General features: G+C 47.8%; 1 protein-coding gene across 5 annotated transcripts in view; it reads left to right on the top strand.

The window, feature by feature from the left end:
* The window catches only part of ITPR1 (inositol 1,4,5-trisphosphate receptor type 1), a 1,957,366-nt gene that overhangs the window by 847,081 nt on the left and 1,088,156 nt on the right, over window positions 1-22,129 (top strand). For all 5 annotated transcript variants that reach the window (XM_085624511.1, XM_085624509.1, XM_085624508.1 and 2 more), the window contains one exon: window positions 9,031-9,225. In XM_085624511.1, coding sequence (XP_085480637.1) covers window positions 9,031-9,225 — 195 coding nt within the window. The remainder of the gene's footprint in view (window positions 1-9,030; window positions 9,226-22,129) is intronic.

Raw genomic sequence — 22,129 nt, 5'->3', positions numbered from 1 at the left:
AATGCATGTAGATAACGCCTTGCTGTCCATAAAATCGGACACTGAAACCGCTTGTTCACTGGGCACTTTACAGCAGCGGCAATTCCAGTCTTTTTGTGGCAGAGGTAGAGGTCAGTTATCTTGAGTGCAATTCCAGCAAAGTAGGACTCGCCCCTAGCAAGGTTTTCGCGCCTCATACTTTTCGCAACAATCTGACAGGTCAACCACAGCATCCTCTTACTCTAAGCAGCCAATACATCCACGTCTTTCGGCTGGAGGAAAGTTGCAGGACGGATCTAAGAGACAATGATGTACCGGAAGCACTGGTCACCTCATTCCCACATTAACAATTCTACAATCCCCTCTCCAATTTCTAGAATCGCTGAATGAACATCTTACAACAAATGGGTTAGATGTAATCCAGCACTGTCGCACCCTTGGATTTGTTCAAAAGCCTTCCAATCTCCATCCACGCAGATCACATTGCCATCTTTCTCTGCTCGAGGAGGAAATTAATTTGTTTCTCTCCAGAAATGGAATTGGAAATGGAATTGAAGAGGTCCTGTTATATTAATGCAACACAAAACTTTATTCCAACATCCTCCTCATTAACAAGTCGGGAAGGTGGAGGCAAGTTATGAATCCTAAGGCTCTTAAGTTCATCAAAAAACAGCCTCTCAGGGTGTTATGCGTGCAGGGGATTCTGCAGCTAGTAGATACAGGGGAATTACATAACCTCCCTGGACCTGCTGTATGTGTATTTCCATATTCCATCCACTTAAAGCACAGTTTCTACAGTTCAAGGTGGCAGGGTGCCATTCCCAGTTCCCAGGGTTTCCTTTCAGGTTAGGGTCTACTCCCAAAGTGTTCACAAAATGCATGGTTCCAGTTAGGACTTTTCTTAGAAGATCAGGACACTAGGTTTTCCTGTACCTGGATGACTGGTTAATAAAAGGTCCCACTTTTCACTCTGCAAAGCCGTCGACTCAGGCCTTTCTGCGACTGTTCATTTCTCTAGGCCTGAAACTGAACAAAGAGAAATCGTCCCTAATGTGTTCCTGGGAGCAAATCTTGATACGAAAGTGCTAAAGGCTTTTCCCACTGAGGACAAAATTCGTCTCAAATCTCACAGAATCCCTTTTGGCAAAAAGATCTTCTGTGAATCCATGATGGGGGTGATGTCATCCTGCATCCCATTGATTCCAAACTGTCATCTCCGTATGCAGCCACTGCGGGAACACCTGGACAATCAGTGGATCCAGTGCCAGGGCACCTTCCAAGACAAAATTTCAGTTACACCACAGATGAAGTTTGCAATGTCTTGGTGGACGAACATAGAAAATTTTTCCCAGGGTGTTTCATTCTTTCCTTTACAGCCCCATGTAGGTATAAGACGCCTTTTTACAAGGCTGGAGAGCTCGTTTGCAGAAAATGGACCAGTCAGGAGGCTGTCACACACAAACCTCCTGGAGTTGAAAGTGGTCTTCCTAGGCCTTCAGGCTTTCCTTCCCTGGCTCCCAGCTCGTCAGTCTTCATGAGAACAGACAACACAAGAACCAGGTTTTATTTCGCCAGACAAGGCGGGGCACAATCCAAGGGGGTTGTTGGCGCAAGTGCAACAGATATGGAAATGGTTATTGGCCAACATCACCTTGACAATAGAACATGCCCAGGGGTACAAAACGAAAAGGTGGACAACCTAAGCAGGACAATCAGTGGCACGAGTGGGAACTCAATCAACAGTAGCTAATGCAGGTTTTTTCTGGTTGGGTTTCTCCAAACCTGGATCTTTTTGTTACTTGTCACAACAAGAAATGCAACTAGTACGCCAGCAGGTACCCTCAACCGGCTTCTTGGGGACACATTCCACATAGCATGGACTGAGACGTTCATGGATGCAGTCCCTCCATTCCCATGGTCCTTCACAAGACTAGGAACCTTGCCGTCTCATACTCCTAGCCCCATCATGGCCAAGACAGTATTGGTTCACTGAGCTTCTTCGCCTGTCAGTGCCAGCACAATCTAGTCCAACCATCGGAGGAGGGCAAGTTGTATACCCACAGATGTGTTCTCTTGTTGCTCCTCATGACAATAAGTTCAAGACTCTAACTTTCTGAGGATTGCAAATTGATTCTCAAACGCTCGTGCTGCATCCACAACTGAATGTTACTTTACAAAGTGGAAGAGGTTTTGCTCATGGTGTGCTTTTCTTTCCAACCCCTTTGCTGCTCTATAGCAGATTCTTCCTTATCTGCTACAGCTAGCACAATAAGTACTCCATCATCTATTAAAGTTCATCTGGCGGCTCTCTCTATTCAGGAGACGTTCTGGACAAATGTCAGGGTCCAATAGACTGGTTAAAGAGTTCATAAAGGGCCTTTTTCAGGTCTACCATCAGATGAACCCTCCTGTGGTTTGGCAGCTAAACAGTTTTATCTCAGTTTATGAGAGCTCCTTTAGAACTGATCCACAAGGCTGACTCCATGTCTCTTGGAAAGTAGCTTTCCTACCCCATCTCCCCCGCCCTCATCCCCGAGAAGTGAAATAGTCTTCACAATTCAAGAACCAGATCTGCAATTTTGTGAAGATAGTCATCCTCCGAGCTATCCCTAAATTCATCCAGAAAGTGCCAAAATCTTTCTACTTGGTTATTATTTTACTGACATTATTTAGTAATCTGTCTTCGCCAGGGAGGAGAGCCTTTCACAGTCTCAAAGTCAGATGATGTTTGAAGTTCTACCTTGAGAGAACCACAACGTTCAGTAGAACGGACCAACTCCTGATTTTTTTTGTTGTTGCCTTTTTAAAGGAAGGACAAGTTCTGTTGTGAGAAAGCATTGCTCTTTCGGTGTCTGTCACCATCGCCTTCTGCTATGAGGAGGCAAGAAAGCCATGGTTTGCGACGGTGAAGGCACATTCTGCGTATAAATCGCTGCTTCAGCCCTGTTCGGAGGAGTGTAGTTGCCTGACATCTGTAGGACAGCTACATGGATCTGAAAGAAACACATTAGTGTTAGATTCCTTACTTTAGAATTACCCCCAGGCGTCAAACTGGATTCAGAAAGTTTTTTCGGCAGCAGTAACTCTGCGCGTCGGAAGGTGGCATAAGTCTGCCCGGCGTCCTAGTCGCCGGGATGATGTCGTGGCAGCTACTTCGACACCGCCCTCACGCTGATGTCAGTTTTCTTTTTCCGCGCCAGCAAGCGCAGACCTGGGAAGAGTGGTACCTCAGGATTTTTTGACTAACTTTTTCTCGACTTTTGTCGACTTTTTTGCTCGCGCCTTGATCTCCGAAAAGGTGCACGAGGGATGCCCGGTTTCAAGGCCTGTGGATCATGTCATCGCGTGATGTCGTCAAGGATCTGCACTGCGTGTGTCTTGTCTGACTGGAGTTCGACCACGACCCCAAGTTGTGCTCAGACTGCCCGTTGATGGCACCAAAGGCTTTGTGGGAGCGGTCCTGAAAGCTGCTTGAACACCGGCAGTTGGCTCAGCGCTGTTCGAGGTCCCGTTCGAGAGGGAGTTCGATGGACCGGTCGCGGAGCCATCACCATTCCGTCTCGAAGTCATCGAAGTCTTTGCACTTGGGGGTCGGGAAAGTCTAAGCATAAGAAGTTAAAGAAGCATAGTCTATCTTCGACTTCTCATCGTCGGTCGGCCGATCCAACAAGGCGCCTGGGTGGTGCCACTCCCTGTGGCTCCACATGCGGAACCCGAAGGGCCGACTTTGAGCCTCCCTCTCCGGGACCCGAAGCGACCCTCGCCCAGCTTTGTACGTTATACGAAGCGATGCATGCCATCTTTGAGCGGACCGACCGCGTTCGTGCCCACGTAATCGGGTGGGGGGGCCTAGGTCTTTGCCGCCGGCAGGCCCCCCTTGGATCCAGGCCTGGATCCGAATCGGCGCCGGATCTCGTTATGCCACCGGTGCCGCTTCCTACAGCACCACGCTTGATGCTCGTCGGCTCCCCCGCCGGCATCAACCCCCCCCCCCCCCCCTTCCACCCCCCAGCCTCCTTCCCGACTCGGACCCGGACCGGTGTCTCAACGCTGGATCCGGAGCCAGGTGGGGTTTTCATACCCCTGTTCACTCCTGGGGTCCCTTAACATCAACAGTGGCACCCAGAGGACGATGAGGAGGTCTAGACGCTTCACCTGACCGTGGCATGTTGTCTCCTCCTACTGTGGCTATGAAGGAGGGAGCATCATACGCTGTGGTGTTGGGTAGGGCTGCCGAGGCTCTTAGCCTCTAGCTTCTTATGGTGGCTGTCAGGACTAACCACCTGACGTGCTTCAACAGGCAGCGAGCTCTTTTAATGAGGCCCTCACCGACGTCCTTTTGGGAACGTTGTCCAGGCCCAACACGTGGGCTCCCGTGGACAGGATGAACGTCCGACGCCACCGCCCGGCTCCGGCCGACCCCACTTTCCTCACCCAACACCCCACCCCAGAGAGCTTGGTGGTCCAAGCCTCCACCTCCAAAAGCGCCTTCCATACCCCACCACCGGAAAGGGAATCCAAGAAGCTGGGCCATCTTGTGGAGAAAATTTTCTCTTCCGCTAGCTTAGGACTGCGGTCCATAAACACCGCATGTCTCTAGGGCCGTTATTCGCACTCGGTGTGGGATATGGTGGTGCAAGTGCTGCCTCTGTGTCCGGAGGAGGCCCAGGTAGTGGTCTCCCAGGCTGTCGCCGCCGGAAAAGATGCAGCTAAGTTTAACATCCATTGTGGACTGGACACCACCGACTCTCTGGGCAGGACCATTTCAACGTCTGTATCACTACGCCTGGATGAAGTCCACTGGCTTTTCAGGGGATGTCCAGAACACCTTGATGGACATGCCCTTTGATGGCCGTCGCCTTTTTGGCGACAAAGCAGACAACCCCCTAGAGCGCTTCAAGGACTCACTGGCTACGGCTAAGTCCTTGGGCCTCTACCGTCCGGCGCAGTCTGTTTTTCGCCCCTTTCATGGCTACGGAAGGGGTGCCCTGCTACGTCCCACCCAGGGCCACAGGCCGCAGCAAGTTACCCAACCTTTGTGCGGCTGGGAACGTGGGAACCGGCGTTGTGGTTCAGGGGCCATGCGGCGGGCTAGTCCACGAATTGGGTCTGTGGCAGGTCCCTCTCCCTTCCCCAACTAGACCACACTGTTGTGACGGATGCCTCCTTCTGGGATGGGGTGGCCACATGGGAGGGACGGAGATCAGAGGCCTCTGGTCTCCGGTGGAGTCCGGGCTTCACATCAACCTTCTGGAGCTCCAGGCGATTTTGTTTTGCACTGAAGGCATTCCTTCCCTCTGTCCGGGGATGAGTAGTGCAGGTGTTCAGACAACACCACCACCATGTGGTATTGCAACAAACTGGGCAGGTGGGGTCGTGGACCCTATGTCAGGAGGTCCTCCGCCTCTGGACATGACTGGAACATCAGGGAATTTCCTTGGTTCAACACCTGGCAGGTTCTCGGAGCACCAGGGCGGGCGAACTCGGCCGCTGGTACATGATGGATCACAAATGGTGTCTTCACTCAGAGGTGGTGCAAGGTCTCTTTCAACAGTGGGGAGAGCCTTGGTTAGATTTTTTCGCCACTGAAGAGAACGCGCAATGTCACCAATTCTGCACATTGGAATTTCCAAGGCGGCACTCGCTCGGCTACGCTTTTCGTTGCGAGTGGAGTTGCGGTCTGTTGTACACCTTTTCGCCTTCTGCCCAGACTGCTGAAGATCTGACGCGACCGGGCGCAAGTCATTCTTGTGGCGCCGGATTGGGCACGAAGAGTCCGGTATCCCGAGCTGCTCAACATGGCCATCGATCCTCTGATCAGACTGCCTCTTCGGGAGGATCTTCTGTCGCAGCAGCAGGGGACGGTCCTCAACCCGAACTTGTCCAGTCTCCACCTCCTTGCGTGAAGATTGACCAGTGGCAGTTGACGTCTTTTAACCTGTCTCCTGAAGTCTGTGTCAGAATCTTGGCAGCCAGGCGTCTCTCCACAAAGATGGTATACGCCTGGAGGTGGAACAAATTTATGGCATGGTGCACAGCAAAGGCTGTGGATCCCCTTTCTGCCCCTCTCTGAAGTACTCTTGTTCCTTCACTGTTTAGCCCAGCAGGGCTCTGCTCTGGGCAATATAAAGGACTACCTTTCAGGCATTTCTGCTTTCCTTCGGCTGCCAGATCAGTCTTTTCTTTTCAGGTCCCCAGTAGTTAACCGTTTCTTGAAAGGCTTAACTCCTCTTTCCTCCAATTCCTTTTGTTATGCCTCAGTGGGACTTGAATCTTGTGCTTACTTAATGTGCACTCCCTTTGAGCCGCTTCACAACTGTCCTTTACGTCTCTTAACTCTTAAGACTGCTTTCCTGGTAGCCATCACTTCTGCTAGAAGGGTGAGTGAGCTCCAGGCTCTTTCCTCAAAACCTCCTTTCTTGTCTGTTCATCCGGACAAGGTGGTTCTCCGGACCCGTCCATCCTTTCTTCCTAAGGTGGTCACTGCCTTTCACATCGGGCAGACCATTACTTTGCCAACCTTCTTTCTGCCTCCACATCCTTCAAAGGAAGAAGAGAGGCTCCACCGTCTGGACCCAAAACGTGCGCTCTCCTATCTGGATCGCACAAAGCTGTTACGGGGGGTTGATCAACTTTTTGTTGGCTACGTGTGTGCAAAGAACGGTCAGGCCGTACACAAACGCACCATTTCTTGATGGGTTGTGCTGTGTATTAAGGTACGTTACTCTCTGGCTAAAAAGGTGCCTTAAGTCGGGCTATGCGCCCCTTCCACCAGGGCGACGGCAGCCACTACTGCCTTAGGAAGGAGTGTGCCTCTAAATGACATCTGTCAGGCAGACATGTGGGCATCACTGCACACATTTATGAAACACTACTGTCTGGACAGCCAAGTCCGGAGAGATGGCTTCTTTGGCCGTTCTGTTCTCCAGGACTTTCTGGCGTGATCTTGGTTCGCAGACCCACCTCCGGGGTTGGTATTGCTGGGGTACCAATTCTAAGGGAAGGAATCTAGAACTAACGTGTTTCTTTCAGATGCACAAGTTACTTACCTTCGGTAACGATATATCTGTAAAACATTAGTTATAGATTCCTTACCGCACCACCCATCCTCCCCATTCTGCAAACCTATTTCTAGGGTTAAGGACGTCTTTTCAGGGCCCTAGTTTTGTGTACCAATGATAAGTGTCTTGCATGGTTCTGCGTTTCTGGCGCGGAAAGTTGTGTACAGAACGGACGTCCGCCCGCGAGGCGTGTCTAAGTAGCCAACGACTGATGCAGAGCCGACCGACGCCACCTTCCGACGCGCAGAGGTTCTGCTGACAAACTTTCCAGATGCAGTCTGATGCCTGGGGGTAATTCTAAGGTAAGGAATATATAACTAACTAATGTGTCTTACAGATGTATCGTTTTCTGAAGGTAAGTAACATGTGGGGTTAATGCCCACAGCGTCACGAAACACTACTGCCTGGATTTCTGGAGAAAAGCGTACCTGGCAGCTGGACAGACTGCTCTGAGAGGCCTTCTTTCATAAGGTGCGCACAACTTGCATATTGTTAATATGCATTACTGTGCATATCTCTTCTACTTTATTGCAGCTTTGTCAAGTAGTGCTTCTTGTATCCCTGTGTTGTATGCACTTTTATGAGTTTAATATTACTGTATTTCTTTTTATCATGGTGGAATGATTTGCCTTGCCCACCTTAATTGTCTACTTGGTACTGCTTACTAGTCTGATTCAAGCATGTGAATATATGAAAGGTATAATACTTTGGAAAAAAGCAATTACCTTACCTATACATTGTTTGTCCAGTATTGACATCTTTCATAAATTCACATGCGACCATCCCTCCTCCCCGTTAAGGCTCACCTATTCATACCTTTTTTTTCCGCCTATAGTACACTTGTGCTTGAAATCTGAGATATGGTGGCCTTGCAGGGATGAGTGCTGCAGGTTCTCTGCTCTGATTGGTTCAAGTTTGAATGGTTTAAAACAATATGGACTGGCTACCAATGTCTTTTGTTTTCAATGGAGTTTTAGTGCTAAGGATTTAAAACTGCTTATATTACTGTTACCGTTGGGCTCCCACCATGATGACGGGGAAGATTCAAACGTGAATCTATGAAGGATATCCATACTGGAGAACCACAGTGTACAGGTAAGTCACTTGTTTTTACTTCGTAGTAGAGACTCATAGGGATAATGCAGCCTGTGAAAGTTTGTAGTCATTTACCTACCACCACAGGATGGTTCTATAACACTCCACACTGAGCCTCTAGAAATTTCTAGGTTGTTATTCTCCCTATAGGATACACGGTGTAACTAGAATCCTGATCTGGGATGAGATGGTGTTATAATTGTTAGTTTTTGGAAACAGTGGCCCGTCACTGTGACCCCTTTATTCTTGTATTTTAATTCGTATCCTTTTCTGCTTCCTCTTGCAGGAAAAATAAATGTTAGGACTAGTATAAAAAGGGATACTACTGGGACTAAAAATAGCAGTAATGGGAGCTGGCAGGGAAGAAAATCGCAAAAGTATTTCTTGGTGTGCTGCTGTTGGGGCAGAAACGCCTGCAGAGATGTGGGAGCCCCTTTTCTCTCTGTGCACTGATCTTGGTCGCTAGTTGAAGGCTGCCTTCTGTGACACTCATTCACCATCTGACTGGTTTCAATGTGCTGTATTTATTCAGTCAAAGCAGAGATCTGCTGTTCATCCTCTGCCTTCTCTATTACATGCAATGTCCCGTCTTTCCCTTTAACCTTCGAGGAAAGAGAAGTATTGTCCAAGACAGTTCCTATTTTTTTGGTGTAGGAATTCTGTTGCTTGTTCTTAATTTGCTACTGGTTTGTATTCACTGTTTCGGATTCCCTGTTCCTAGGAAGATTGGTTCCACATATTCTTCGAGTCCACAAAGCATGGCCCCTTCTGTGTCTCACATCTTGGGATTCAGCTTGTACCTCATGTGTATTCAAGTCCAGGCATCATCCACTGTACTAGTGTTTTTCTCATAGTTGATTGCATTTAATGACTTTTTTCCGTTATTTCCATGCAGACTTGTACTGTCTCGGTTTGAATTTGAGGGTGTCCCCACTGGAGAGAATCCCTTGGAAGCTGGTGAAGATGAAGAGGAAGTCTGGTTATTCTGGAAGGACAGCAACAAGGAACCGCGCAGTAAGAGTGTGCGGGAACTGGCTCAGGATGCCAAAGAAGGGCAGAAGGAGGACCAGGATGTGCTCAGCTACTACAGGTCAGTCAAATAGGACCGGTTGCTTCACATTAGTCCTACAGTGAGTAGTGGAGTTTTGTTGCAGTGTTTCTTGACATTTTACATCTAGAAGGGAGCCATGAAACATCTCTTCAGCTCCATACGGTCTGCAGAGGTCTTCGTTTCAACTGCTGAAAGTTTCTGATCTAACGAGGTTGTTGAAGGTTCCTGAGCAGTGCCTGGTGCAAATACTGTTCATCACTGGTGTCTAAGGGCCAGCAGTACTACTGCCCACTACTTGGATAACCTTGTTCTCTACATTTGATTAAGTACAGTGTGCTCATTTTAAATTGTAATGCTGTTTTTTGTACCTTTCTAGTGGTTGGTTGTGATAATTACAATCTTAAAAAAAAAAAAAAAATTAAAGCAACAAAGCAGATTTTCTTACTACTTGCTTAACCTCTCTCCTTGACTCCATGATCATATAGTTGGCAAGTTAATGCATGTTAAAATATTGGAATGGCTTGGTTTTTGTATTGCTTATTTTTTTCACAATTTGCCAAAACATAAAGTAGTGTATTGACAGAACAGTGTGCATTAACGTTTTTATGAAACGTGCAATCTAATTGAATTGAACAGTTAATGTATGGATTATATAGCTCACGTGAAGACTTGCAATATATAAAGTCTCTTTTAATTGATCTACAAGCACAGATATTAAGATACATGAAAATGCTAGAGTTGGTTTTTGTATGGGAGTCTCACGTGAAAGTAAATTGACAGTGCATACATCTATAAATACGCACATTTTGAGAAGTTACTTCTAGCTGGAATTCTTAGGCCTTAAAAGTACTCTTGTTGAGGTGACCACAGACGGGTGATGAGGATTTTGGAGAATCGTGATCTGGAAATTAGCCACACAACCATAGAAACGTGGTTCTTATCGCAGTAGGACAGCAAGGTTACTTATTAAAATTAAGGTAGATGTTACGGAACAGAGTACACAAGGATCCCACAGATTTCATTTTTAATGGCTACATTTAACTTTTCAAACAACAAGGGGACGCAAATAAAGTCAGCCAGGGACCTCGGGAATCAATTATTTTGTGCTACAATGGTCCCTAGGGCGGTAGGGATAGGAAGTAACAAATTAATACAGACCCAATCAGTGCTGTATTGGTTAACTTATCCAGCCGGACAGAGGTTCAATATTTAATTTATCAGCAAGTTTTTTAGATATAAACGAACACAAATACTAAAGTGGGACACAAGCCTGCATCCTACTACACAAACATAAAATAGAGAGAACATTTAAGCGAGGCTCAGGCAACGCTTAGTTTGTTTTGACAAGTAGTATGAATTTTAAGAAACAAATCGAAAGTAACGTCTCTACACAGTTAATAATGACATCAAATTTAGTGCATGAGGCGTTTTAAGGTGTCGACGGCGTTTCGATCCAAGTGAGCAATGCGTGGATCGTCAGGACATATTAGCATGCCTGTATATAAGTGCCTAAGCTAATTGGGGAAGTCCCAAGGGCCTGCCACGAGACATGTGCCTCCATCAGCACCTACAAAACAGGGGTCGCAAAAGCCAGACAGCATATCGTGCCTGTTTCAGCACAACATTAACTAAATAGTGCTGCCTAACTGTTTATGAAACCTAGAGAGTAAGGTCACATGTAAGAAGGGCTGTCCTTATGGAAGGTAACAGAAGAGAGGGAGGTACTAAGGAGGGACTACTAAGCCTATTCACAAATCAAAAGCCACCATTTACAAAGGACATTAATAGGAGCCAATTGAAACGATGGGTGAATAATGGGTGGAGCTTAAATTACATACCTGAATACAGCATGTCTCGAAGCTGTCTAGGTGAGCCCTAATAAAACATACCATGGCATAAGTTGCTGTTATTCCGTGCATCTTTTATTCAACTCCAAGCTCATACCTATTTGACAAAATTCCTCTTTTACCAATGACTAGGTCAAATGTGCTCTCCAAAGATTTCCTTGTTCAGTTCATGTTGCAGATGCAGCAGATGTTTGTCGAACCTACATAACAAATGTATGTGAGGTTTTGGATCTGAACATAACCTCTTAGTCCACTATTGTTCATTGTTGTATCCGAAGCAGAGCATGTAGCATCTCTCCTCCATTTCTTTTAAGTTTAACGGTGAACGATCTAAAAGAGCTTCCCCAAAAATCTGAGCAGTAGTAAGGAATCTGTTTGCTCGAAATTGTTGTGCTCTATGGATCACTCCGAGTCCCAAAGAAGTTCACCAGTGCTGGGCTCGTCCTTGTCTTTGGAGCCAATTCTGAAGTCAAAGATGAAGCTGGCATTTCTGACTTATAAAGACTCAGTGGCTGTCAAGGCATACCTGGCTATGCAGGACACCTCCAGGAAGATTAGCCTGAGGGTCTGCCAGCTCAGACGTAGATGCTTCCCCACTCAACCTCCCCACAGGTTCCAGCCTTGGCATCACTTCAAATGATGGCAGTGCCTTCCAAGGCTGACTCTAAACTCTGCCACCTACAACGCAGCCACTGACATGGCCCTGGAGTGGATTTCCATATTGCCTTCAAAACCCACAAAGATATGAGGTCACCTCACCCATAACTTATGGCATGCTTCATCACTGGCCTCTTTTCACAATGGAGTAGAACAGTGCCCCTCCAGTGGACTCAACCAAATAAGGTTGGGAGTTCTTACATAGTATTCTTCCGTACAAATGTGTCGGTTCAGATAAAGACTTTAAGCTTAAAAATAACTAGGGGTATACCCAAAGGCAATCCTTTGTTAAAGGCTATCTGTTATATAGTATCAGTTAAAGTCGAATTGGTGGTCTAGAGGTAGAATATAATGATTCAGCTAACCACTAAAAATAACATGTTTTGACCTTCACTTGGTGGCGGAAAGTGGTAAAAAGGTCTTCGTCAGGGGAACAAGCACTCCCTATAACATGCAGATAAGTTGAGAAACTGTTCTCATACCAGTGGGTCTTCCATTCTGACAAGCTGCAAGGTTAGACAAGACCCAGTACACAAATGTTAGTTGTAGCGACAATATAAAGGGTAAATTAAACCAATAAAGAGACGTGCATCACAAAAATAGAGGTGAAAAAGGGACCTGGATCAGAAAAGCGTAAGTTGAAACATGCTGGTATGTTCTCCTTACACTCAAGTACCTTAGGTGTGATAATTTGTTAATCAGGAGGGCATTCTTGAGCTTGCTTCTCTTGACTTTCTCGTGATGATTAAATAGCAAGGAAGTCCTAGGAATCTGGCTGTATCACCCACAATGCATAGAGTACCACATTACAAAACTGGGGGAGTGGCGTAGAGTATAACTGGGATATGAATCAATCAATACATTTTATAGAGCGCGCTACTCACCCGTGAGGGTTTCAAGGCGCTGAAGGGAGGGGGGGATGGTGCTGCTACTGCTTGAATAGCCAGGTCTTGAGGTGTTTCCTGAAGATGAGATGGTCCTGGGTCAGTCGTAGGTGTGCGGGGAGGGAGTTCCATGTCTTGGCGGCCAGGTGGGAGAACGATCTTCCTCCGGTGGTGGTTCTGCGAATCCGTGGGACGATGGCGAGGGCGAGGCGAGCGGAGCTGGCGGGTAGGAGTGTAGGAGAGGCGGTTGTTGAGTTATTCTGGGCCCATGTTGTAGAGTGCTTTGTGTGCGTGAGTGAGGAGCCTGAACGTGATCCTTTTGCTGACGGGGAGCCAGTGCAGGTTTCTCAGGTGTGCAGATCTGTGGCGAGGGATGTCGAGGAAGAGTCGTGCGGAGGCGTTCTGTATGCGTTGAATTCGTTTCTGAAGTTGGCTGTGGTTCCTGCGTACAGGGCGTTCCCGTAGTCCAGTCGGCTGGTGACGAGGGCCTGGGTGACCGTCTTTCTGGTTTCGGTGGGGATCCACCGGAAGATTTTTCGGAGCATGCGCAGGGTGTTGAAGCATGAGGATGAGATGGCGTTGACTTGTTTGGTCATCGTGAGGGAGGAGTCCAGGATGAATCCCAGGTTATGTGTGTGGTCCGTGGGTGTTGGTGCGGTGCCCAGCGCTGTGGGCCACCAGGAGTCGTCCCTGGCGGATGGGGATTGTCCGAGGATGAGGACCTCCTTGTCGAGTTCAGTTTCAGACGACTGAGTTTCATCAATTCTGCGACGTCTTTCATTCCTTCCTGGAGGTTGGTTTTGGCGGTGGCTGGGTCTTTGGGGAGGGAGAGTATCAGCTGGGTGTCGTCGGCGTAGGAGATGATGTTGAGGGTGTTTGCGTGCGATGGCGGCGAGGGAGCTCATGTAGATATTGAAGAGGGTTGGGCTGAGTGAGGAGCCTTGGGGTACGCCGCAGATCTCGGTGGCCGTGGAGCGGAAGGGAGGGAGGCGGACTCTCTGGGTTCTGTTGGAGAGGAATGAGGTGATCCAGTCCAGGGCTTTTCCTTGGATCCCAGTGTTGTGGAGGCGGGTTATTAGGGTGCGGTGGTAGACGGTATCAAAGGCGGCTGAGAGGTCTAGGAGGATGAGCGGCTGTTTCCCCGTTGTCCAGCAGGGTCCTGATGTCGTCGGCCGTGATGAGGGCGGTCTCGGTGCTGTGGTTGGCTCGAAATCCAGACTGGGATGGGTCGAGCGAGTTGTTTGCCTCGAGGAATGTCAGCTGTTTATTGACTGTCTTCTCGATTACTTTTGCGGGGAAGAGAAGAAGAGAGATGGGGGCGGAAGTTCTTGAGGTCTTTAGGGTCTGCTCTGGGTTTCTTCAGAAGGGCATTGGTCTCTGCATGCTTCCAGCTCTCTGGGAAGGTGGCTGACGCGAAGGAGGAGTTTATGACGTTCCAGAGGTGGGGTGCGATGGTGGTGTCTGCTTTGTTGAAGATGTGGTGAGGGCATGGGTCAGAGGGAGATCCAGAGTGGATGGTGTTCATAACGTGGGTGGTGTCTTCAGTGCTGATGGGGGTCCAGGTGCTGAGGGTGGTGGTGGGGGGCGTTGGTTTGGTGACTGGAGGCGGAGTCTGGGCGCCGAAGCTGTCGAAGGATCTCTGAACACATTTGCCCATTTGGGAAAGGCCATAGGTGGTTCAAAATTGTGTGCCTTATGCTCTGACTAGCATGTGTGTTAAAGTCTCATTAGGGGAGGGAGTAATGTAGCCTGTGGGCCTCCACCACCACCACCAGTGGACAGCGAGTTTCCCATTTGTCCACCGATTGAGGCTATCACGATGTTGGCTCACTGGAATCACTCTGCACGGGCTACGCCCCCCATTTTTTCTCTCCTCCCCACTGGACAGTGCTCTCCTTTCAGAGATGCATAGTCTGTGACATGTGAAATGCCTCAATTTTGTCCTACTGAAAAAGTTTCCTGAGTTGTTGCAAGGAGGAAAGAAGTTTTCTGTTTGTTTACTGCTTTGTTCACAAGATGGACTAATGAACGATACTCATTTTGTACCTTCACCTCATGAACTTTCTCATTTGGCTGGCCAAGTGAGACACCCTGAGTCAGATCTTGTTAGCCCTCAATGTGGAGACTGGCTGGTACCCTTGGATTTCCAGGAAACTTAATTCATCTGTTGAGCCTACCAACCCACAGGTGGTGATTGAGTTGCACTGAGGCCTTAGTACGACTGGTTCTCCGTTCTACTATTTGGACTGACTGCTGTGGAAGTATTCACCAAAGTGATGTCCAAGGTAGTGCTTCACTGTGGCATTCTTGAGTCTATAGCATTTGTGTACTTGTATGACTGGCTGGGGAATGTAGGGGTCTCCTGCGCTGGTCGCAGAACAATTTAAGTGCACATGGGCATTCTTCATACCCTGAAGTCCCGTCTCAACCCAGGCAGAGGTTAAAGTTCCTAGTGGAAGTGCTGGACTTTACCTTAAGAAGGCCTTCCCAGCTCCAGAGAGGACTATTGATATCTGGTAAAAGATTCTAATGTTTCTGGCTGAAGACACAAGTTACCAATCCCCATGTGTGCAGGTTAATTATCTTCATGCATCCTGCGGGTGTGGTACACAAGATGGTAGATAACTATTCAGTTGTGTTTAAGGGAGCAGTGTCTGCAACCTCGGATTGCTTCACTGCCTTGGTGCCGATTTTCTACGGTCAACCTAGATCTGCATTGGTGGGTGTTCCCCCTCCAGTCTGTTAGTGGCTCATTCCTTCAGTCCTTCTCATTTCAGTCTACCTCCTTGCTGGGCTAGAGCGCTTACCTATGACATGGTGTAGGACATTTGGTCCAAGTTGGAGGAATACCTATACACCTGTTGAAGCTGCAGGTGTTTTTTTAGCCATGAATACCTTCTCCATCTCAGGGAGTGCCATTCAAGTTCTGTCTGACCGTTCCACCACTGCCCATTACCTCAGTCAGAAGCGTGGTGTGGGGGTCTGTTGGAGAAACAGTTTGACTGAGGCCCGCCAACCGGACATTTTTTCAAGAGCAACACCTTGCACGCAGCCTCTGTGAAAGCAGATATGGAGTTTTTCTCCTCTGACTTTAGTAATCTCTTCCAGATTGTGGTGTCTGTAGTTTTCTTCTCCAATTGCCCAACCATGAAGTGTCTTCTGTCTTGCACCATAAACATACCTCTGAATAGTTCCCATGGTTCTACCTTTAGATTCAATTGGTTATTAGGCCTGCTATTCCATGGATCCCACTTGTGTCCAGATTCCTGATGAAGGTGCAGAAGGATTGTGGATAACCTGTCCTTATCACTCCAGATTGGCCAAGGATTCTGTACTCCGATCCATTGGAACTCTGCACTCTGTCTGCTTTTGCTCAGGGTGGACCTAGTCTCAGCAGGGTGACCAGGTCACTCATCTCAATCACTAAACTCTAGAGCTCCACATGTGAAGATTGATCAGTGTAATCTAGAGGCCTTCTGTCTGCCACCTGAGCTTGCAGACATCTGAGGCAAGAAACTCCCCTCAAAATTTGTTTATGCGAGTCACTGAAAAGTTGCGCTCTTATGACTGGACATTCTTGTGTTAGTCGTGCCTTTGATGTTCTTTGCTTCACACAGTCTCTTTCCCAGCAAGGCCTAGCAGTGACCACTGTTAAAGGTTATTCATCCATCCTTTCTTCCTTAATGTTTCTCCCAGGTCAGGCTTCCCTGTTTAAGTTGCAACTGGCGACACTTTCTGAAAGGTTTTCTTAATTTGTCTCCTACCACTATGTTTAGTGTTCCTCTGTGGGATTTGAATCTTTGTGGTGGTCTGTATGGGAAACGTTTTCAGAGATACACGGTTGTCTTGAGTTAGAATTTGTTTTTTGTTTTTTGGGGGGGGTGGTGGAGGGGTAAGTTTATATGCTTTTGAGTTCACTTGGAGAACTGGTGTTCAGAGGACTTTGATGTTGAGCAGAGGTTCTGTTGGAAACCAGTCTTTTAGAATTATGGTCCATTTGTTGGGCTTTGAGGGCTTTCCTGCTGTCCACAGCGGAGGGATGCTGGTTCCCAATGTAACACCAACGTCATGTGGTATTGCAACAAACTGGGTGGAGTGGGGTGCTGGATCCTGTGCCAGGAGGCTACGCTCCTCTGTAGTTGCTTCGCGCACCTGAACTAACTGGCAGGGTCTCTAAATGTTCACATATCAGAGGGCATTTCTTTGACACTTATTCATAAGATGCATAGTCGGTTTGTTGAAGCATGTAGTAGAAGAAAAAGGTCATTAACTTTAAGAATTTCTAGTGAATACTACATTTTCCCGCAGTTTCCTCACTGCTCCACTCCCTCCATATGAGTTGGAGCTGTGATAAACTAAAGCTCTCAGTATGCCAACATATCATATACTGTATTTTTGCTTTCAATATTGGTTCCTCTCCACATGCTTCGGCGAGTAATGGAAATAGTACCATCAACTGTTACCAGTGAATCGATTTGTGGCTTATATAATCTGTTTCATCAGAGAGGGCAGTCTTGTTGAAGTGGTGTGATGCCACCTGACAGCAACAAGTTTCCTAAACCACTCTGGCGCTTGGATATCCAAAAGGTGAGGCAAGCGGTGCATGATATAGTATATACTCCACTATTGGTACCAAACGGAAGTACGTTTTTTACTGTGACCTTGCTCTCCAATTCTAAATAGGTCAATGGAAGCACTGCTGTTCCTGGACTCCATTAGTGTTTACAAATGCAAATTGGGAATGGATCTCCTTGCAATGTTGAGTCCTTATAGCATAGTACTTTGGGGAACCTCTTAATATTAAAACACTCTCAGCAGAAAGATCAATCTTAATCCTCGCCCTTTTGTCTCCGTTCCCTTAATGCAGTCTTTAGCTTGACCTACTTCGATTAGGCCGAAGAACAAGGTTAAACTGTACATGTGTTCTGTTGTGTACTGGTATGATGACTGCAGGGAGTACTGTAATTCACTTTGTTTCACGGTTTGCAGTTTATGGATAAAACGAGTGGTTAATCCTAATGTCTACTAGATAATTCTAGGTGGCATTGGATACCATATGTTATGTAGTTTTATCATTTTCAATAGCAGTGTACTTGATACCAGACTGTACTGACCGTAGCAGGCACTGGGTGTTTTCCCGGTGAACCAGAAGGGTGGGGACTGGTTTTGGACAGATGTATTGTCTCTGGGAAGGGAGGGTGTGCGGAGGGGACTCTGCAGATGGAGCTCTATGGCCTTTGGAGCATTGTCATTATATAAATCTTATGGATCTGCACGCCATCTGGCAATCCTCAACAGCCTACCAGAAAGGAAAGGTCCATCCAGGTGTTGACGGACATGACCGTCATGAGGTTCTGAATGAAGCAAGTCATGAAGTACCGTTCCCTGTCTAGATTGAGACTATGATCTTGGCTGGTCCTTCAGACACTCAGTCTTCTGGCAGCATTCTTCATAATCAGAGCAGACCAATTCCACAGCTGTTGCCTTTCAGACCAGGAGCAGCATCTGCACCTGGAGGTGGCAAAGAGTATTTTCGCCCATTTGGATATAACCTTGATAAATCTATTTACTACCTCTGAAAACACTCGGGGCTCAGCCTTCTGTACTCTAGAGTTTTTCTCTTGGACGTTCTGTAAGATGTGTTCCACTTTCAATGGGATCTTGGTCTCTTGTACGCATTTCTACCTCTCCCTGTGATCCTGCTAGTCTTAGTCAGGTGGTAAAGGCTACAAGTGTGTCTAGTGGTTCTGAATTGGGCTTGCAGAGACAAATAATTCGAACTGTCAACTCCGACCATCTGCCCTTCACTTTGGGATGATTTACTGTCCCAGCAGCAGGGCAGTCTTCTGTCCGAATATGCACAATCTATACCACTATAGATAGAAATGGCATTGAATCAAAAAAGGTTTCAATATCCCTTTGAAAGTCATGGGTGCCACTCTAGCTTCTCACTCTTCTACCAAGTCAATTAATTCAGGCTGTTAGTCCAAATTATTCAAGTTGGCTTTTTGCAGGCAAGATTGTCTGACATAACTTTGTGCTACCTTTTGCCCTGTATGATTTTGAGACTGGCATTATGGGTTTGCCCTTTCAGGCTTTTTATTCATTGAGCCCTTGTTATTAAAATCACCTGCTGTAATGAAATTAAGTGCTTTCATATAGTTCATCCTGGGCCCTTGCCGCAGTAGGACCACAATGTGTGTGTTCTGGATGTGCACTTCTTTTGACCCTCTTCATAGATGTTTTCCGACTCACTTTTGCAATCTGGATTGGAGTACAGGGCTTCAGATATGCCCTGTATTCCCATCTAGATTACGGAAAATAAATTCTTAAGGCGCCTACTAAAGGTCCCCCGCCCAATGTACTCCTTCTGAAATTGCCCACGAGGAATTAGGCTTGGGTTATATTTCAGATTTTATTTGTGTCCGTCTTTTGCTCATGTGACTTTTGGTATGGTTGAAAGATTAACTTGATTTTAGCAAACTGATTTTAAGGGATCGTTTGTGGTTGGATCATGGGTTTTGTATCCCTTGGCTGCACTATATCATGGGCACACAGAGACCTTGGCAGACCTGAACTTCATTTTTTTATTCAGCCGAAACCAAGAACATATTATGTGTCAAATATGCCTTCCTTGCCAAGGTGAGTGCAGAGAGAGAAATCCTTTCTATTGCAAAGCACTCAGTGATTCATTCCCATACGATCAATTCCACAAGTATTCTGCAATTTAACTTGACTTTAGACACGCACTGCTACCACAGAAGACTTGACTCATTTTAGGTGAAATTTGTTTCCTCAGCTTTTGTTTGGTTAAGCTGGGTGGCATAAGACCTTTGAGTTCCCTGTATGGCAATGTGACTTGGTCTCTAGCTTAGATACTTTGCACATTGTTTTTATTTGCCCCAGATGCAACAGTCTTTGAGGCAAATTCATTTGCCGCTTCCGAAGCTGTTGCATTTTACACAAGCATGTCTAGTGTTGTTCCTGCAAATATTTGTTATTTTTTATTTGTTTTATTGGTGCAAAATTACATACAGCCGTACGATCCCGAGTCACTTGACCCGTTGCTCTTGCTACACATGTACATAAGTTCAGTACAGCCTGTAAGCACATCATGAGTTACTTTGTCCCCAAGTATGGTGGTTAATCCTCGTCCTGTGAGGTTTACAGTTGGCGCAGTACATATCCCCCCTCTGAATGCGTTCCTTTTTCCCTACAACAGCTTCCATTTTTTGGGACACTTCCTATTTATATACACCGCTTTTTCTGCCATCATGGCCAGATCCATGTCTGCACTCCGTTCTTGAATCGTGCGACCTTTGACCCTGCTAGGTAGGTCGCTCCCCCTCTGCACAGCACCGCCTGTGTCCTCGCCCCAGCTGCCGCTGCTAGGTTTGTGGCACCATCTGTATCTTACTGCGTTACCTTTATTGTTATTTGGTGTCTGTGACTGCTGTTGTCTGTCTTTCCCCGGTGCCTGTACTTGGTCTGTGCCCTCTTTTTCCTTCTGTTCCCCTCGCTGTCCCTGTGTTTCTCTGCCCGTTTTTTCCTTCTGTTCCCTTCGTTGCCCCGTGTTGCTCTGCCCGCATTTGCCTTCTGTTCCTCTCGTTGCCCCGTAATTCTGTGCCCGCTTGCCTCCTGATCCCTTCGTCGCCCCTCCCCGCTGCTGCGTCCCCTGCCCCCCTGACCGCCCATTCGCTGCCCCTGCCCCTGCCCTGCCTCCCGCCTCCCAGCTGCTCCTCCCTCCAACCTCCCCATATATGGTGGCCGCTGCGCAGCCGTGCAGCAGACGTGCCCACCAGGCGTGCCAGTCTGCGCCAGTCAACGCCTGGACTGTGCCCAGCGCCAGAACCCCTGGTCCCCACGCCCGCCATGATGACTGCCATAGCTACGATGCCAGCACACTCAACGCTCCAATCCGGACGGACCTTCACCTGCTTCAGAGCCACCCCAAAACGCACACAGGGTCCCTTCACCTGCTGGAGCTGCAGCTACACCAGGCTCAGAGCCACTGAATCACCTGCCAATAAAGGCCTCAATCACCTCTGATGCATCCTTCTGAACACCTGCTCCGCACGCAAACATGCCATCGAGCTCTGGGACCTGCTCGACACTTCATCCCTGGATGTCGCCTTCCTGACAGAGATCTGGAGAACAACTCCTCTGCACCAGCCATTGCCATCCCAGACTGCTACAAGATCACCCGCAGAGACTGCCCCAACGGAGTCGGAGGAGGAATCTCCATCATCCGCAAGAACAGCATCAGGGTCTCGACCAGCACAGACGACGCTCACCCCACCGCCGAACACATGCATTTCCAGATCCACACTGTTAGAAAACCCACTCCCACACCGGAAGGGTGGTAGTGTTCTCCCAGACATACACTGTGGTAGCTTGGCTCGAGTGGTCAGGGATCAGGCACCGTGCTAAGCATACGTCATACCCACACAATAACCATGCGTGCATCCGTTCCAAAAACGACACTACACCTTAAAAATTATACTGAAAATATATCTCTTAATCTTCTTTTCTCTTAGTTGCTGATTAAATAAATAATAATACAATCACAGTACACAAGGCTTTTCCTGTGGAAGGGTACGTCAAATAAAAACTATCTTAACGATTCAATAAATAAGGTAGATCATAAATAATCAAGGCATAAATATAAGTGCATTACATGAAAGGCAATTAAATATTATGAGGCAATAAATACTGTGCGACAAATACTGTGCGACAATGAATACTGTGAAACAATAAATACTGTGAGGCAATAAATACTGTAAGGCCATAAATGGAATGAATACAATAAATACAGTGCTCTCAATAAATAATAAAAGCCAACAGTGACACTTGAAAATCAGTTCACATTCCTGAGGTACTATGGGATGATTTGACCCAATCCCAGCTTGTAGAGTTTTGGATGACCTGAGGGATATACTACTTGGCTTGGTCAAGGCTGAGGCCTAAACTGAGGTGGATCAAGGGGGGATCTAGAGATCTGGCTCTCCCACACTACACAACCCTTCTGTATTAGTCTCAGCTCTCCCCTGGCACTATCAAGCTGGTTCCAGCACCTCTCTAGCCTCTAGGATGGTCTCTTAGGGCTTCACAGGGCCTTAGGCGCCCTCTATTCCACTTACTGCCCTTTTTATGAAGTTCCGACGCCGCTGGAGTCGTGTCGACGCCGTGAGGCGGTTCCGGTTCGATGTCGGTGGCCTCGGCTCAATGACAGTTCTTGTCGACGCCGGGAGGCGGTTCCGGTTCGATGTCGGCGGCCTCGGTTCGATGGCGTCGGGCAGTCTTGGCTCGATGTCGACTTCCGGCGGCTCCGGAGTGCGATCACCACTCCCGACCTCCGGTGCTCCTTTCCTCGGGTTCCGGCGACTCCGGAGTGCGATCTCCACTCCCGGCCTCCGGCACGCTTCACCTCGGTCTCCGGCGACTTTGGAGGGCGGACTTCACTCCCCCGTCGACGCCGCTCACTCGACCTCGGGTGACTTCCTCCTCGACCTCTGGTACTCTCCACGACCTCCGTCGGCGCCCTCTCTCGCTCTC

The sequence above is a fragment of the Triturus cristatus genome, chromosome 9, assembly GCF_964204655.1.
Source record: "Triturus cristatus chromosome 9, aTriCri1.1, whole genome shotgun sequence".
Classification (NCBI taxonomy): domain Eukaryota; kingdom Metazoa; phylum Chordata; class Amphibia; order Caudata; family Salamandridae; genus Triturus; species Triturus cristatus.
The sequence above is the reverse complement of the archived record's forward strand: the minus strand, read 5'-3'. Positions and strand labels throughout refer to the sequence as shown.